This window comes from Schistocerca cancellata, chromosome 5 (genome assembly GCF_023864275.1).
Source record: "Schistocerca cancellata isolate TAMUIC-IGC-003103 chromosome 5, iqSchCanc2.1, whole genome shotgun sequence".
NCBI lineage: Eukaryota > Metazoa > Arthropoda > Insecta > Orthoptera > Acrididae > Schistocerca > Schistocerca cancellata.
In genome coordinates, this window is record NC_064630.1 from 615,072,152 (window position 1) to 615,090,100 (window position 17,949).

Here is a 17,949-nt window from a genome sequence, read left to right on the forward strand (position 1 = left end):
AGGTTTAAGTAGTTCTAAGTTCTAGGGGACTAATGACCTCAGCAGTTGCGTCCCATAGTGCTCAGAGCCATTTGAAGCATTTGAATCTAATTCGTCGGATTTTTTAAATGTGTATTGCGGTGTCAGTGTTCGGTAGTTTGATTGCGTTGCTTGAAATGGTACGCACATTTAAAAACTCGTAGATAGAAACAAGAATTTTTAAAGTTTAATCATATTATCCGTTCAACACAGATAAGTAGTAACGAATACTTTACTGCCGTGACGTAGATTTTACACTGTTTACGTGCCTCTAAATATCTTAATACGTCCAGCGCCTCCTCCTTCGTTCGTAAATTTATTCTTCACCATTGTTGACAGCTCACGCTCACTTTTTGGGCTCACTCAGTTTGTATCCTGGTCCGAGTCACAGTTTTATCCCACCAAGATATTTCAGAAGAGTGCACAGTACTTTGTGGCCGAAGGATTCATTCTGGATAGGTACTTCGTTGTTTGTTGCCGAATGAGGTGGCGCAGCGGTTAGCACACTGCACTCCCATTCGGGAGGACGACGCCTCAAACCCGTGTCCGGTTTCCAGACTTAGTTTTTCCGTTATTTCCCTAAATCGTTCCAGCCAAATGTCGGGATGGTTTCTTTTAAAGGGGACGGCCGATTTTCCTCCCTATCCTTGACACAATCCTAGCGTACGCTACGTCTATATTGACTTCGATGGCGACAGGATGTCAAACCCAGTCTTCATTCCTTGTTTATTGTTTGTTACTGTATTTCGTAAACTGTTGACTACATGTATTATCCTCTTTCCCGTATGCATGTATTAATAGGAGTACAATGTCTCCTACAGCAAAATGATGACGATGCCACGACTCACAAAGGACGCATACCGCGTCCACGTCATCACCGCAGTGGACGAAGACTCAATGAATATAATTTGGGCCCCATATGGTAAGATCCTGTCCATTGCTATGGAAGTTATGTTCGTCGAGGACTATTCTATTGGAGATGTGTGCATCATCGACATGGCCAATGTAAATGCTGGGCACGTAGTGCGGGCGGACATCAACATCATCCGCAATCTCGAACTCTGCTACAAGGTAATTTCAGTAGCCTATTACATTCATGCCTAACAGACTGAAAGTGTAATATGTATGGAACTTTCGGGCCTTAAAACCGTTTACCAGACTGTAAAACGAACGCAGGTATAAAGGATCATGTATGTTCACCAAATAAGTTTGATGCCCAGCAGAAATATAGCAGGAAGCGAACCTCCTGCCACAGAAATTAGTTACTATATTAAGGTGCGCGCTTGCACTTGCAACTGTATGGTCAGAGTGCAAAGTATAACTACAACAGCCGGCCGGTGTGGCCGAGCGGTTGTAGGCGCTACAGTTTGGAACCGCGCGACCACTACGGTCGAAGGTTCGAATCCTGCTACGGGCATGGAAGTGTGTGATGTCCTTAGGTTAGTTAGGTTTAATTAACTCTAAGTTCTAGAGGACTGCTGACCTCATATGTTAAGTCCCATAGTGCTCAGAGCCATTTGAACCCTTTATAACTACAACAAAAAGAATGAAACACACTGAATAACAAATAACAACCATTTATTAAAATAATATGTACACAAATAAATATTCGGCGCCAGTTCGAGGGTAAGGTGTGGCAGTGATGTAAAAGTTCACAACACAAGTCTCAGTCTAGCTCAGTGGATGATGGCTATCCAATTTAATTGTAGTTTAGCCTCTACTGGTGTTGCTGGCAGCAGGCTCAGTTAATGGATAAATTTCTCGACACTTGGTGATGATTGCAAAAATATGACGATACTTCTTCACAACTGCTGGTGAGTCGCTGATGGCTTAATTAGAACTGTGTGCCAAATGGAACTGGAGTTGTTGGCAACTGAAAAGATGACTAATCTTTCTAGATCCATTATGGATCGTGGGACGACGGGTGGCATGAACTTCTTGATGTAATAATTTACCAACAGCTGTATGTGTTGCAGAAATTTATTTTATTTTATGAACTTCTATGTGCTACCAGTTTTGGCATTACAATGATGACGTCTTCAGGCCCCACTCGTCATAGTCGTAAAATCGCTATACATGGAAGGAGCCATATAGCTGGATCCGTGAATCAATCGTCCTGCAACAGCTCTTGGTGGCCTGGCGACACAGTCTGGTTGCACATAGAAGTTCATAAAATAAAATAAATTTCTACAATACATACGGCTGTTGGTAAATTATTACATCAAGGAGAAATGATGACTGGCCGAGGGAAGCAGTGCAGCTGCTTAAATCTGCGGTCTCCAAATGAAAGAAATACCCTGAATAACATAATTTTAGGGTCACTTTTTCCAAACCCCATCATTGTGCCCCATTTAAACGAAGAATTTTGGAACACTAAAATCATCCTCTTTACTGACACAAAAGTGTGGTGATCTGGAACGTCACATTTGGGCTCGACGAGTCGTTAATCCAGAAGTGTCGACATCTGCTGCAAAACAGACCGAGCTCAAAGGTTCACGAGAGGTGTGAGACTACGCTGCTGCTCTTGCCCCTACTACTGGGGATATGAAATCGAAAGGGTGTCAGGAGTTGTCTGCCTGCAGGCGCCTAGGACTCAGTCAGAGTTTGCATGTCTATTAGTATATCTATAAAGTGTTCAACAAAGGTGCACTATTGGCAGCGAGGGTGTTGCCGAGTTGAGGGGTCTAGGAGGGATCCTTTGCCATTTTATTTATACATATGTGAAGTTCACACATCTCTGTGATCATGTCACAGGAGGAAGCGAAACAGGCGGGCTGAAACGCCATAAGCACACTCTGCTGCTTTGGATCACATATATAATCCACCGAATGGTTTTGAACAGTCCCTTGTGGTTCCACCCAGCACACAAGACCAGAAATTGCAGGAACAGTACAAACCAAAAGGATGGTGTGACGTTCAGTGAGGTTTCATCTTGGATGTCCTTAGAGAAGGACTGATTGTTTGGGTGGGGGGTGGAGGAGTGCCAAAGTTTTCCAATAATATCATTCTGTTGCCCATCGCCCCATAAGCGAAGTTATGTGATCATGCCACACACATTTTGCTCATTCCAGCAGTCATTTGCTTAGAATTCCCATTTTCGATTAAATGGTTTACGATTGCGCAATTTAGATCGCAAAGTTTTTGGGGCTCACTCAGTATATGATCTGGCGAATTTACGCTGGGAGCTCTGTAACATTGTTTGTGGGCGATGTGTTTATATGGGGTGGGCAAACTAACCTGTCCCAAAAAATACACTCCTGGAAACTGAAATAAGAACACCGTGAATTCATTGTCCCAGGAAGGGGAAACTTTATTGACACATTCCTGGGGTCAGATACATCACATGATCACACTGACAGAACCACAGGCACATAGACACAGGCAACAGAGCATGCACAATGTCGGCACTAGTACAGTGTATATCCACCTTTCGCAGCAATGCAGGCTGCTATTCTCCCATGGAGACGATCGTAGAGATGCTGGATGTAGTCCTGTGGAACGGCTTGCCATGCCATTTCCACCTGGCGCCTCAGTTGGACCAGCGTTCGTGCTGGACGTGCAGACCGCGTGAGGCGACGCTTCATCCAGTCCCAAACATGCTCAATGGGGGACAGATCCGGAGATCTTGCTGGCCAGGGTAGTTGACTTACACCTTCTAGAGCACGTTGGGTGGCACGGGATACATGCGGACGTGCATTGTCCTGTTGGAACAGCAAGTTCCCTTGCCGGTCTAGGAATGGTAGAACGATGGGTTCGATGACGGTTTGGATGTACCGTGCACTATTCAGTGTCCCCTCGACGATCACCAGTGGTGTACGGCCAGTGTAGGAGATCGCTCCCCACACCATGATGCCGGGTGTTGGCCCTGTGTGCCTCGGTCGTATGCAGTCCTGATTGTGGCGCTCACCTGCACGGCGCCAAACACGCATACGACCATCATTGGCACCAAGGCAGAAGCGACTCTCATCGCTGAAGACGACACGTCTCCATTCGTCCCTCCATTCACGCCTGTCGCGACACCACTGGAGGCGGGCTGCACGATGTTGGGGCGTGAGCGGAAGACGGCCTAACGGTGTGCGGGACCGTAGCCCAGCTTCATGGAGACGGTTGCGAATGGTCCTCGCCGATACCCCAGGAGCAACAGTGTCCCTAATTCGCTGGGAAGTGGCGGTGCGGTCCCCTACGGCACTGCGTAGGATCCTACGGTCTTGGCGTGCATCCGTGCGTCGCTGCGGTCCGGCCCCAGGTCGACGGGCACGTGCACCTTCCGCCGACCACTGGCGACAACATCGATGTACTGTGGAGACCTCACGCCCCACGTGTTGAGCAATTCGGCGGTACGTCCACCCGGCCTCCCGCATGCCCACTATACGCCCTCGCTCAAAGTCCGTCAACTGCACATACGGTTCACGTCCACGCTGTCGCGGCATGCTACCAGTGTTAAAGACTGCGATGGAGCTCCGTATGCCACGGCAAACTGGCTCACACTGACGGCGGCGGTGCACAAATGCTGCGCAGCTAGCGCCATTCGACGGCCAACACCGCGGTTCCTGGTGTGTCCGCTGTGCCGTGCGTGTGATCATTACTTGTACAGCCCTCTCGCAGTGTCCGGAGCAAGTATGGTGGGTCTGACACACCGGTGTCAATGTGTTCTTTTTTCCATTTCCAGGAGTGTATTTCATGCACTTCAAGACAGGCAACCCAATTTAGATCACCCTTGCCTATGACAGATGATGTAACTTGGTTTGCCTATATTAAGGTGCTCTAAATATTTTCTATGTCATTTCTACTCATATTTTGCCCGTATTGTATACGGAGGAGGTGTGTAGGCAAAAGTTGGTATCAGAGAATCGACACTTAGTGCAGAGGATCACAACTGACTGTATTCAAGTATAAATTAATAGATGGGAAATTTCATAGTTTCCTTTTTGTTTGTAATCAATATTTGCATTGATCCAGCTGAACTCCATCTACTATAGAAGGCAGTATGAATGATATTTAAAAATACATATAACTACTTTGTCGTGAATCACAAAAATAAATTTGAAATCTTTGTTTAGCCTTATTCTAGCGTTAAAGGCTTCCTGCAGGGTATATTTATGAGATGACAATGATTTAATATGATGATAGTTATTAATTCATTATTAATTTCAACTAAAGCTTTTTACTCGTGTTCAATTGCTTGGGTCGAGGAAACGTGATACCCTGCAACATCTGCACTAGCACTAACAGCCCAGCACAACATGTAAACAAACTCACACTTTACGACCTATGCAGATCACCACGTATCAAGTTTGGAGCACAAGTGAAGGTGTGTCTTGTGTTCCAGTAAGCGTTAGTATTATGTGGCGTTTATACAAAAACTGAGCATTTATATGGGATACTCTCACAAATATTCACATGTATCTTTAGAGTGTCATGAAATCAGAAAATTACATACACAGTTAAAATGTTATCACAGTTTTGTTGCATGTAGTCGAAATCTAACTGAATCATTAGGTTAATTTAAGTCCAAAGGACAATTACGCCTGCAATAGTGGGACAGTTACCCTTTTTATACACAACTGGTCTTCAAAACAAGGAAGATAGCGGAAAATTTCAATTATATCACAAGGGCATAGAGAATGACAAAGACGAGCATAGCATGTTGTCTTAGATTCATAGAGAGAAAGAGGTTGTTGTTGTGTTACATCTCGCCTACTCCCCAGTTCCTCACGTCTGACGAGCGAATTATAAGAGAATTCTCCTACCGTGTCAGCTTGCCAATACCTGACTGGCCTTGCCCACCAACTACAGGAAACTGCCCATACGCTCCTGGCAAATCACTTAGCTTTTCTAACGGTCGAATAATTACTGTCTGAAAGACCAAAAATTGCTCTTGTACAAATGTAATGTTGAAGTAACTTCCACCTCACTGTCGTCAGAGTGCTTTTCCTTTTGTTGTTGTTGGTGTCAGTGTTCGGACTGGATTGATGCGGCCCAGCACCCTCTTCATTCCCGAGTAGTACATGCAACAAAAGTCGGCAGTAATTATTTTCTGGATGTGTTATAACCTCTGTCTTCTTCTACAGTCATTCACTCTCAATTCACTCTAACCATGGAGGTCATTTTGTCAGTGTATTCCGGATGTTCCTTTCTTCGCCGAGTCTGCGGTGCACCTTCTCATTTCCCATCCTAGTAGTTTCATTTATTTTTTAACTACCTTCTGTAGCACCACGTCAGAGAAGTTTCAGTCTATTCGTTTTCCTGTTTTCCTACAGTCCATGATGCGACACAATGAGATGTTCCAGTCGTACATTTCCAGACATTTCTTCTTCAAAATGAGGTTTTTGTTTGATACTAATAGATTTGGTCAGGAATTCTCTCTTTGTCTGAGGTAGTTTGCTTCTTTTTTGTAAACCTTGTTCAGTTCGTCATACGTTATAGTGCTCCCAAAGTAGGAGAATTTCTTAACTTCGTTTACTTCTTGATCCTCAAGTCTGGTGTTACGTTTTTTGCTAATCTCAAATCTGCTACTCCTCATTATTTTCGTCTTCTGTTTACTATCAATCCATACTCAGTACTCATTAGACTGTTCATTCCATTCAACACGTCCTGTAATTCTACCTCACTTGCATTCAGGATAACAATATGATCAGCGAATCTTAACACTGGCATCCTTTCACCCTGAGTTTTCGCTCCATTTCTGAACTTTTCTTTGATTCCTATCACTGCCTGTTCGATGTATGGATTAAACAGTGGTGGCAACAGACAGAATCCCTGTCTTACAGACTTTAACACTAACATTTAGTTCATGATCTACCATTCTTATCGTTCATCTTGGCGCACATATAGTATTTTACTCCTATTTGCTATTGATTACTCTTTTTTTCAAATTGGCAAACATCTTGCAACATTCCGCACCGTCAACAAATAGTTTCTCTAGGTCCATAAAATCAATGGAAGTGTCTTGATTTTTCTTAAGTTATGTTTCCGTTATCAAGCGGAGCTTCAGAACTGACTCTCTGGAAACTGTACCTTTCCTAAATCCAGCTCCTTAATATTGTTTTCTTTTCTTCTGTATGTTATTCTTATCAGTAACTTTAATGCACGTTCTGTTAAACTGATTGTGTGATAGTTCTCGCACACGGCTGACCTTGCAATTCTCGGGATTGTGTGGCCGATATTTTTCCGAAAGTTTGATGCTGTGTCTCCAGTTCGTAGGCTGCACAAACCAGCTTCTATAATCGTTCGACTGTCACCTGCTTCACAAAAGAAAAAAATAATTACGTAAATTTATTTGTTCGAACTGATAATTATAACTTTATGTCTACATCGTGCATGTCGGGGGAAGACAATGGCGTAAATGGTTCTCTTGCCTCTCTTGTATTTTGAGTTTATAGTTAATATCACAGGATAGGAAGTTAGTATCTTCTTAAGTCCAAGGTATTTACTGTACGATGGTTGACTACATGTTTCAGCATTTAACTCTTGTAAGATTATTCCTTGACGACGCTCTCGTCAACGTACAGCGTTCTTCCCTTTACCAATCGTCGAGACCTCATTACTTACATGCCTAGCACAGATGACAGACAGTACTCGTCAGATCACTAGCTCCTCGTATCTGCACAAGCCTCTTACCATCGCTTCTTCACTTCGACAATCAAGGATAATGTAGATCATGTTCCGACTTCGTAAGTAGCTACCGCTTTAATCTGTCTAATGATGCTTCTCTCCACGCTGCGTTATCTATTTCTAGTTCCGTCCAATCTTTCGTCATCAAGTCTCCTGTTTCTTGGTTGTTCGAAATGATTTCGCCAACTGAGTTTGATTCCACGGTTTGCCTTCCACACAACATTTTGTATGAAATCGATTCAATTTAAGTTGTTCCCAACTGTAGTTCCTAGTTATCTGGTTGAATTGAAAGCCTTCAGATTTGTGTGATTTATTGTGTAACCGAAATGTAGCAGATTCCGTTTAGTACTCAGTGTATGATCTCATGTTTTTCATTATTAAGGGTCAATTTCCATTTTTCGCGCCGTATAGATGTCTTGACTAAATCCATCCTTTGATATCATTTTAGACTTTTCTTCCTTGTCAAATATTTCCCCTAATACTTGAATTTTCTGATATGGGTAACCTTACCAACGCAGTTTGTTTTTCCAGTATTGTCTGTCATTGTAGATAATTTCATCACCTCCGTCTTTGCCCTACTAATATTGAGACCAACCAACAATGCATTCCCCTCAACTCCCTGACCATTTCTTCTGTATCTCATTTATTTTTAGCTGTTACTGGTACATCATATGTGTAAACTATTTACTGCTTCCACTCAGTAGCAATCCTTGAAACTATTTTTGTCTGTCTACCTCCTTAATATCTTTCTACAAAACTAGTTAAAATTATCATTCCTGGCAGTCGAATTACCTGTAATGCGTCTGTGACTCCTCTCCTGAAACTATCTTTCACCTTAGTACGCTTCGTACGTATTTCCTCGTCGCCTTGGTTGTATTTTCACTACGTACAGTAGGATGTGTAAGTTTTTTCGTTGCATGTCATCCGCTGCGAGGAGGTATTCATCACAACACTGGAGTTTTTGCGTATTACTAGTTTAATCATTAAAATCTTGAAGAGAATTTTAGCTTTTTATTACTTACGTTAACGTTCAAATTCGGTTATTCTATTTATTTGTAACTAAAAAGCATTCTTTTATATCATATTAAGGTTAAGACTTCAGCCTTCAAAAGACTTTGTGCACTGTTTAATAAATCTGATATGTATAGACTGCCTACTGCCGAAGGCTGAAAGGACTTCACTTCGTGAATGCATCCAAGATTATGGATTCAGCCATGAAAATTGTTAAGATGGCGCTGTCTGAGAAGTTGCAAAAGAGGGTAAGTAATATATATCAATATTTGTTTTCTACTTCTGCTTAATATAAGGGAATGTCTTTGGATCAATCCATAGAAATTCTATCAATTTACATTCTCTATGTTTAGCCTCATGACTCACACGCAGCACTGCAAGTTACAATATTTCAGTTTACAATATACGATATACAGAGTTGTATTAAGCTACCGTGTCCAAGTAAATAACTACGCAATACGACTGCGTGAAAGCTGCGTCGTTTTATCGCTTGCGATGAAATACATATGTTTACAAATTATTTACAAATAGTGTCAGTCTAGGAAATTTCGTGAGCTTAACAAATTAATGATAACAACACACATTCAGGTACAATCCCAAGAGTCGGTAGAGAAACCGATAACTAGAAAACAAAAAAATCCAGATAAATTACCGCGCTGGCGCAGGATCTGAGACTCTAAAATGTTTACTTATCCAGAAACATTCCTAGCAGAAAAGGTATCACACGTATAAGGAAAATTAAAGTCGAGTGAAGAACAGTCTTTTTAAAAACATTTTTAAATTTCATACATTTCCCGACGCAGTTTCACATCTTTATATAATATGACTAGTTTCGATCGCCCTGGATTATATTCAGACCTGAAAATAAAGTAAAGCTGAATATGTATTAACGATTATTTGACAAAATGTAGCCAAACATTGTATATAGTTCTTGAATTTTTCTATGTAATTGCATCAGCAACCCGAAACGTCTGTATCGGAAGTACACACCAGGATACTTTTATACGCCCAACTGTGGTCCTTGTTTTAAGTCGGTAACTGATAGAATGACGGGAGAGGGGCAAAAGTGGAAAGTGGGAGGGGAGAAAACGTGGGAGAGGGGGATTGGGGGAGGGGTAGAAATTCAGGAAGGGGGAGTAAGAGGCATGTTATGAGCATACTGTATTTACATCCGGTGAAAAATTGTAGTAACTCATGTAAAAAGTCAGAATCTCAACCTAAAATAATTAAAAAGTAAAATTATGTAACATTTTTCTTAAAATATTAAGAGTGTTGAACAATGGAGAGGAGTGTTATGAGCATACCAGATTTATATCTGATAAAACATTGTAGTAATCTGTATAAAAAGGGAGAGCATTACTCTAAATTTTAAAAGATTATATTATGTCAAACTTATCGCTAAGATATTAAGACTGTTGAAACAATGGGGAAGGACGTCATGACGAATTTACAATTTGTAAAACACTCTAGTTACTAGGATAAAAAAAGAGAAGGACTTACACTGAAATGGTAATGAGTAAAACAGTTGAGAGCTGTCCTTAAAATATTAATAGTTTAGAACAATGGATGTGTAAACTGTAAAACGTAATTAGTAAAATCATAAAATTGCAATCACGTGAAGTAACTTAAATTCCACTTTCTTAATGTAATAAAAGTGTAAAATATAAGGAGCATGAAAATATAAAATGTCAATTAAGTATAACTCTCACACCCTCTTTCCTATAATTTGTGTTGCTTTTCACAGTTTCACTTTCAAACTTTTGTAATACATTTTATAATTCTATAATCTTAATCTTGGTCACCACACAGCTGACGTATTTAGATGATTGGTGGGGTCTTTTTTATTAATAATTATATTTTTATACTAGCCTGCAAAACTGTATCACCCAATGTTATTCCCATAAAAGGTGTCAGAACTATCTACAACAGCAAATGGTTCAAATTGCTCTGAGCACTATGGGACTTAACTTCTGAGGTCATCAGTCCCCTAGAACTTGGAACTACTTAAACCTAACTAACCTAAGGACATCACACACATCCATGCCCGAGGCAGGATTCTAACCTGCGACCGTAGTGGTCGCGCGGTTCTAGACTGTAGTGCCTAGAACCGCTGGGCCACTACGGCCGGCTACAACAGCAAATGAAACGTAACAAACATCACACCCATAGTTAAGTAACAAAGCGTAAGGTAGTCATTAAGTAGTGAATTCGGCTGCACATGGAATACCTGAAGAATCTCGTGGAGTCCATTACTCAGCGAACTGCTACTGTTATGAAGACTTGATACTGTTATAGACAGTGTTAGATGCTTGGAATGATTTCTGTTGCGAATTTGTAGTCCCGGTTTGTGTATATGTTGGGTTTTCGATAACAGACTGAAAAGGAACGAGTTAGCACGTAAATATCGTTGATGGCACTTAATTAGCACTGATGGCAGCTAATGACATCTACCGGATACTTTCAGGTCGAATTTTTTGTGCATATTACGAGTGTGACGTACTAGGGAAGTCTTGTTTTTGTGATAAACCATTGGACTTCTAACTGATCTACGCCAGGGAACTGATCACCTCAGAAGTTAAGTCCCATAGTGCTCAGAGCCATTTGAATCATTTGAACTGACATACACATAGAATATTAGGTTTACCAGAATTTTGTAGAGTAATGTCACATATTTTTCTATTGACGGGATATGAGAAACAACATCCGCTGGCTTAGTTTCAGCAATAAATCCTTAAAATGATATCACACAACGTCTTACATGAATAATTTATTGCTGCTACTAATGTGTTATTCAGGACACTGTCATTATTTTCATATCTTTTTTCAATAGTATACAGGGTGTTACAAAATGGTACGGCCAAACTTTCAGGAAACATTCCTCACACACAAATAAAGAAAAGATGTTATGTGGACATGAGTCCGGAAATGCTTAATTTCCATGTTAGAGCTCATTTTAGTTTCGTTCACCTACGCTCAATGGAGCACGTTATCATGATTTCATACGGGATACTCTATCTGTGCTGCTAGAACATGTGCCTTTACAAGTACGACACAACATGTGCTTCATGCACGATGGAGCTCCTGCACATTTCAGTCGAACTGCTCGTACGCTTCTCAACAACAGATTGGGTGACCGATGGATTGGTAGAGGCAGACCAATTCCATGGCCTCCACGCTCTCCTGACCTCAACCCTCTTGACTTTCATCTATGGGGGCATTTGAAAGCTCTTGTCTACGCAACCCCGGTACCAAATGTAGAGACTCTGTGCTCGTATTTTGGACGGCTGTGATACAATACGCCGTTCTCCAGGGCTGCATCAGCGCATCAGGGATTCCATGCGACGGGGGGTGGATGCATGTATCCTCGCTAACGGAGGACATTTTGAACCTTTTTTGTAACAAAGTGTTTGAAGTCACGCTGGTACGTTCTGTTGCTGTGTGTTTCCATTCCATGATTAATGTGATTTGAAGAGAAGTAATAAAATGAGCTCTAACGTGGAAAGTAAGCGTTTCTGGACACATGTCCACATAACATATTTTCTTTCTTTGTCTGTGAGGAATGTTTCCTGAAAGTTTGGCCGTACCTTTTTGTAACAACCTGTATATACGTGTTCATTCATTTCAATTTTAAGAGATGTTCGAGTATTCAGGTGGTTCATGGCTGTGTGGCAATGTCTCAGTGGTATACTAAAAAGTTTTTGGACTGTTTTATGCCATACTGCGTGTTTGTTGCAGGTGTTCGTGCACCTTCCGGGATCGACATCTCTGTTCGATCATGTGCAGCGTGACTGCTTACCAGACGAGCTGGGAGGCACTGCTGGACCTGTTGACAAACTAGCTTGTAAGCAACTCCTCTAAATGTTCAGCAAATTCGTCAGCGGCTGCCTAACAACTGTATTTAAAAACCACCTGCTGCTTACCTTAATTATTTCAGCTAATCCTGAAATAGTTTCAGGTTACGAAACACAGTACATAAGGTTTTTGGATTTCTTATGCAACAAAATATTCCCTGCCCTGGTCTCTAATACCCCATACAATACATGTAAATGTAAAGGGGGCATTATTTTTATTTTTCCACAACGCAGAAAATCATTTTACCCAGCGCACCTCACAGAACATCTACAGCATTGTATAGTTGCTGCAGATGGTGTGACACCTCCTTCTCCTAAAATTTAGGCGCGAAATTAATTAAATGTGGTTGAATACCAAGCGGTATGTTCAATAATAATGTAATTCTTACAGTTTGTCTCGGACGGACAACTGAAATAAAAGGACTTAAATGAGAATCCCCTGGAAAAATTTTAGTTACTAGTAAAAATGCATAATGGAGGCCCTAGATTTAGAATCTGATTGAATATCTCCGCTATGGGCGCCTCTCGTAAAACAACTGAAATGAAACAATAAAGCAAAATTTAAAAATTTGTCTCAGCTTTACACAGCGATTTAAAAATTGCACACTACCAACCGACACTAAATACTGACACTACCATACGAATTACGCTCTACCTTTTATCAATGAACTAAAAGCCGAATATATTTTTTCAGTTATCGCAATACTGCAGGCACTGTACCTCGTAGACACAGATGCCTAGCAGTCTTCAAAACACATTAATGTCAACTACAAAAGTCCTCGCACAATGAGGAACCAGTCAGTCCAGAACGAAAGCAGTTCAACGATGAGTATTACAACTTCTTTTCCTTCCTTTTTCTGTGATAAAGGCGAGTCGTACTCCCCGTGCTTCTTAGGTCACTGTTCGGCGACTCCATTGCATTGTTATCCGTTTCCCCCGACGTGAAGCTGAGTGGCTGCCGAGACACGAACTGATATTTTTTCAACGTTATTAGTGAAAGGAGTCTTCCCTCTACCATCATTCAGTAACAGTTTGGCAAACATTAGCCAAGTTTTAAGACTGAAATTAATGTTTTAGCGGAGAATAAAAAAAACCATTTGTAGCTAGACTTTTATAGTTGTATTAGGTCAACGAGACTATTTCCAAATTCGATATCACACGTCTTCGTTGCACTTCAGTTCAGCATCTACTCGAAGACTCCAAAAGGCAAAATACATATAACTATTCAAGAACAATTACTGCAGCCCTCGTTTGGACAGCCGCATGATTGTTAGTTTGTATACGTCTGTATTTCTTGGTCTAGATCACAGAGAAGATTGAAGAACGACTGCGCTCCTTTACGAGCCACAAAAGCCTAGTAAAGAAATGTGAACTGAGAAACGCTGCTTGAAACAAGTATAAAGGTCAGCTTAAAGGTAATGCTTACGCAAATACAGCTCTACCACATATAGGCACTACATTACGTATAAATCAGTGTGCAAGGAACTGTTATTTATCTATTTAATGTCTTACGTCAGGTCAAGATTTCACTCATGCAGTACCTTTCTTCCATCATAGTTGCTTAACAAATAACAATTACGGTATGACAAGCAGTATTAGAATGATTTGAATATTATAGTGGTAATGTGAGTAAATACACTGAAGAGCCAAAGGAACTGGTACAAGCTGTCTAATGTCGTGTATGGCCTCCGCGAGGACGCAGAAGAGCGGCAACACGAGGTGGCATGGACTCGACTTAAGTCTGAGGTAGTGCTGGAGGGAACTGACACCATGAATGCTGCAGGGCTGCCCATAAATCCGAAAGAGTACGAGGGGTAGAGACATCTTCTAGACATCACGTTGCAAGGCATCCCAGATATGCTCAGTGATATTCATGGCTATGAAGTTCGGTGGCCAGCGGAAGTGTTTAGTCCTAGAGCCACTCAGTAGCAATTTTGGACACGTGGGGCGTCGCATTCTCCTGATAAATGGTTCAAATGGCTCTGAGCACTACGGGACTGAACATCTGAGGTCACCAGTCCCCTACTTAAACATAACTAACCGAAGGACATCACACCCATCCATGCCCGAGGCAGGATTCGAACCTGCGACCGTAGCAGCCGCGTGGTTCCAAACTGAAGCATCTAGAAACGCTCGGTCACAGCGGCTGGCTTGTCCTGTCAGATTAGCCGAAGTTCGTCAGAATGCGCAGTGCACGTGAATGGACGCAGGTGATCATACAGGATGCTTACTTACGTGTCACCTATCAGAATCATTTCTGGAAGTATCAGTCGTCCAATATCACTTTAACTGCACACGCCCCACACTATTACAGAGTCTGAACAGTCACCTGCTTACATGCAGAGCTCATGGATTCATGAGGGTGCCCCCACACCCACCCGTATAAGTGCATCCTCTCGATACAATTTGAAACGAGACTCGTCCGACCAGGCAACATGTTTCCAGTAAACAATAGTGCAATGTCGATGCTGATGGGCTGAGGCGAGGCGTAAAGCTTTGTTTTGTGCAGTACTCAATGGCACACGAGTGGGCCTTCGGCTCCGAAAGCCCATATCGATGATGTTTCGGTGAATGGTTCGCACGCTGACAGCTGCTGATGGCCCAGCATTGAAACCTGCAGCAATTTTCGGAAGGGTTGCCCTTCTGTCACGTCGAACGATTCTCGTCTGTCGTCGTTGGTTCCGTTTTGTAGGATCTTTCTCCGGCGCAGCTATGTCAGAGTTTTGATGTTTTACCTCATTCCTGATATTCACGGTACACTCCTGTAATGGACTTACAGAAAAAACCTAACTTCGTCCCTACCTGGGAGATGCTGTGTGCCATCACTCGTGCGCCGACTATAACACCACGTTCAAAATCACTTAAATCTTGCAAACCTTCATTGTAGCAGTAGTAACCGATCTAACAACTGTGCCAGACATTTGTTGTCTTACATAGGCGTTGCCGACAGCGCGCCGTCTTGTGCCTGTTTAAATATTTCTTATTTAAATACGCAAGCCTATAGCAGTTTCTTTGGCGCTTTAGTGTAATACTGACTTTGGACATAAAGTTGCTACTAGCAGTACTTGTCCTGCTGCTGCGGCAAATAACGATAATAGTCATAATAATAAGAATAGGCCTCCGGTATGTTCTGCCAGTCGTAAAAGGCGACGAAAAGAACAAACCACTAATAGGGCTAACCCCCCTTTTAGTGTGATTACTTGGTTCAGGACAGAACTAAAGAAGCCTCGGACAAGCGCCGTCATGATCGGGGACGACGCTTGAACCCTATGCCCGCCCACAATGGTAACGACACCGCTAGCCAACTGGAAAATCATTTAAATCCAAATAGAGGTGTTTTGCAGGATATGCTTCCTGCAACCACCCTAGAAGGAAAACAAAGACAGAGGATGAGATGGTCAGATGAAGTTAATCGACACCTCATGTTCTGTTATTACCAAGCAACAAACCTAGGAACCAACACAACTGGATACAGATCACAAGTATACACAACATTTATTACCAGATACCCGGAATTAAAATTTTTAACAGAACAACGACTAGCTGATCAGATCCGTGTAATAATAAAAAATAACAGGATACCCCAGTCAGAATTAGAAAACATCAAACAACAAGTACAACAAATACTGGAACTAAATAATGTGCAATCAGAAGAAGAAGAAAATACAGTAATGGACTCAAACATCCCAGAGCAAACAAAGACCAACACGCATCAATTAAACAATCAGAGGAAAACGAAATCTTAAGACAGCCACCAGAATAAGCACAAATAGAACACGAAGAGACACACGTGTTAGATATAGAAGAGAAATTTCAGCTGACATATATAGAATACAAAGACACAAATACAGACATTAGACCATTCTTGCGTAGACCGCCAAATAACCCACAAGTCGAAACAACAATGAAAACTATCAACACAATCATACACAACAAAATAAATGAAAACACAGCTATGGAAGAGTTACAACTACTGGTTTATATAGGAGCACTCACTACACTAAATATACACACTAGGCAGAGATCAGAACAAACCAACACACAGAAGAAACCCACAAAACCAGCATGGCAACACAGGCTACAGATAAGAATAGAAAAACTGAGAAAAGACATCGGACAGCTAACACAATTTATAAGAAATGAAATATCAGACAAAAACGAAAAAGGTTAGGTAAAATCTCACAACAAGAAGCAATAGACCAATTAGATGAAAAAAAAGCAGAAATTGCAAGCATTGGCCAAACGACTTAGAAGATACAAAAAAGTGAAAATAGAAGGAAACAAAACCAAACATTCAACACAAACCAAAAGAGATTTTACCAAACAATGGATAACACACACATTAAAACAGACAATCCACCAAACATAACAGACATGGAACACTTCTGGAGCAACATATGGTCAAACCCAGTACAACATAACAGGCATGCACGGTGGATATAAGCAGAAACAGACACATACAAGATGATACCACAAATGCCTGAAGTGATAATTTTGCAACATGAAGTCACCCGAGCAATTAATTCTACACACAATTGGAAAGCCCCTGGAAATGATAAAATAGCAAATTACTGGCTCAAGAAGTTCACCTCAACACATTCACATCTAACTAAATTATTTAACAGTTACATTGCAGACCCATACACATTCCCTAATAAACTTGCACATGGAATAACCTATGTGAAACCTAAAGATCAAGCAGACACAGCAAACCCAGCTAAATATCGCCCCATAACATGCCTACCAACAATATACAAAATATTAACTTCAGTCATCACACAGAAATTAATGACACATACAACACAGAACAAAATTATAAATGAAGAACAAAAAGGCTGCTGCAAAGGAGCATGAGGATGTAAAGAGCAACTGATAATAGATACAGAGGTGACATATCAAGCTAAAACCAAACAAAGGTCCCTACACTACGCATACATTGATTACCAAAAAGCCTTTGATAGTGTACCCCCACTCATGGTTACTACAGATATTGGAAATATACAAAGTAGATCCTAAATTGATACAGTTTCTAAACATAGTAATGAAAAACTGGAAAACCACACTTAATATCCAAACAAATTCAGATAACATCACATCACAGCCAATACAGATTAAGCGTGGAATATACCAAGGAGACTTATTAAGTCCTTTCTGGTTCTGTCTTGCTCTGAACCCACTATCCAACATGGTAAATAATACAAATTATGGATATAATATTACTGGAACATACCCACACAAAATCACACATTTGCTATACATGGATGATCTAAAACTACTGGCAGCAACAAATCAACAACTCAACCAATTACTAAAGATAACAGAAGTATTCAGCAATGATATAAATATGGGTTTTGGAACAGAGAAATGTAAGAAAAATTGCATAGTCAAGGGAAAACACAGTAAACAAGAAGATTACATATTGGATAACCACAGCGACTGCATAGAAGCGATGGAA

At 41.2% G+C, this 17,949-nt stretch overlaps 1 protein-coding gene across 1 annotated transcript in view; it reads left to right on the forward strand.

The window, feature by feature from the left end:
- LOC126188720 (clavesin-1-like) overlaps positions 1-17,949 on the forward strand; it is a 177,915-nt gene that overhangs the window by 138,944 nt on the left and 21,022 nt on the right. Inside the window, exons 6-8 of the mRNA XM_049930328.1 lie at positions 840-1,089; positions 8,781-8,891; positions 12,379-12,484. Coding sequence (XP_049786285.1) covers positions 840-1,089; positions 8,781-8,891; positions 12,379-12,484 — 467 coding nt within the window. The remainder of the gene's footprint in view (positions 1-839; positions 1,090-8,780; positions 8,892-12,378; positions 12,485-17,949) is intronic.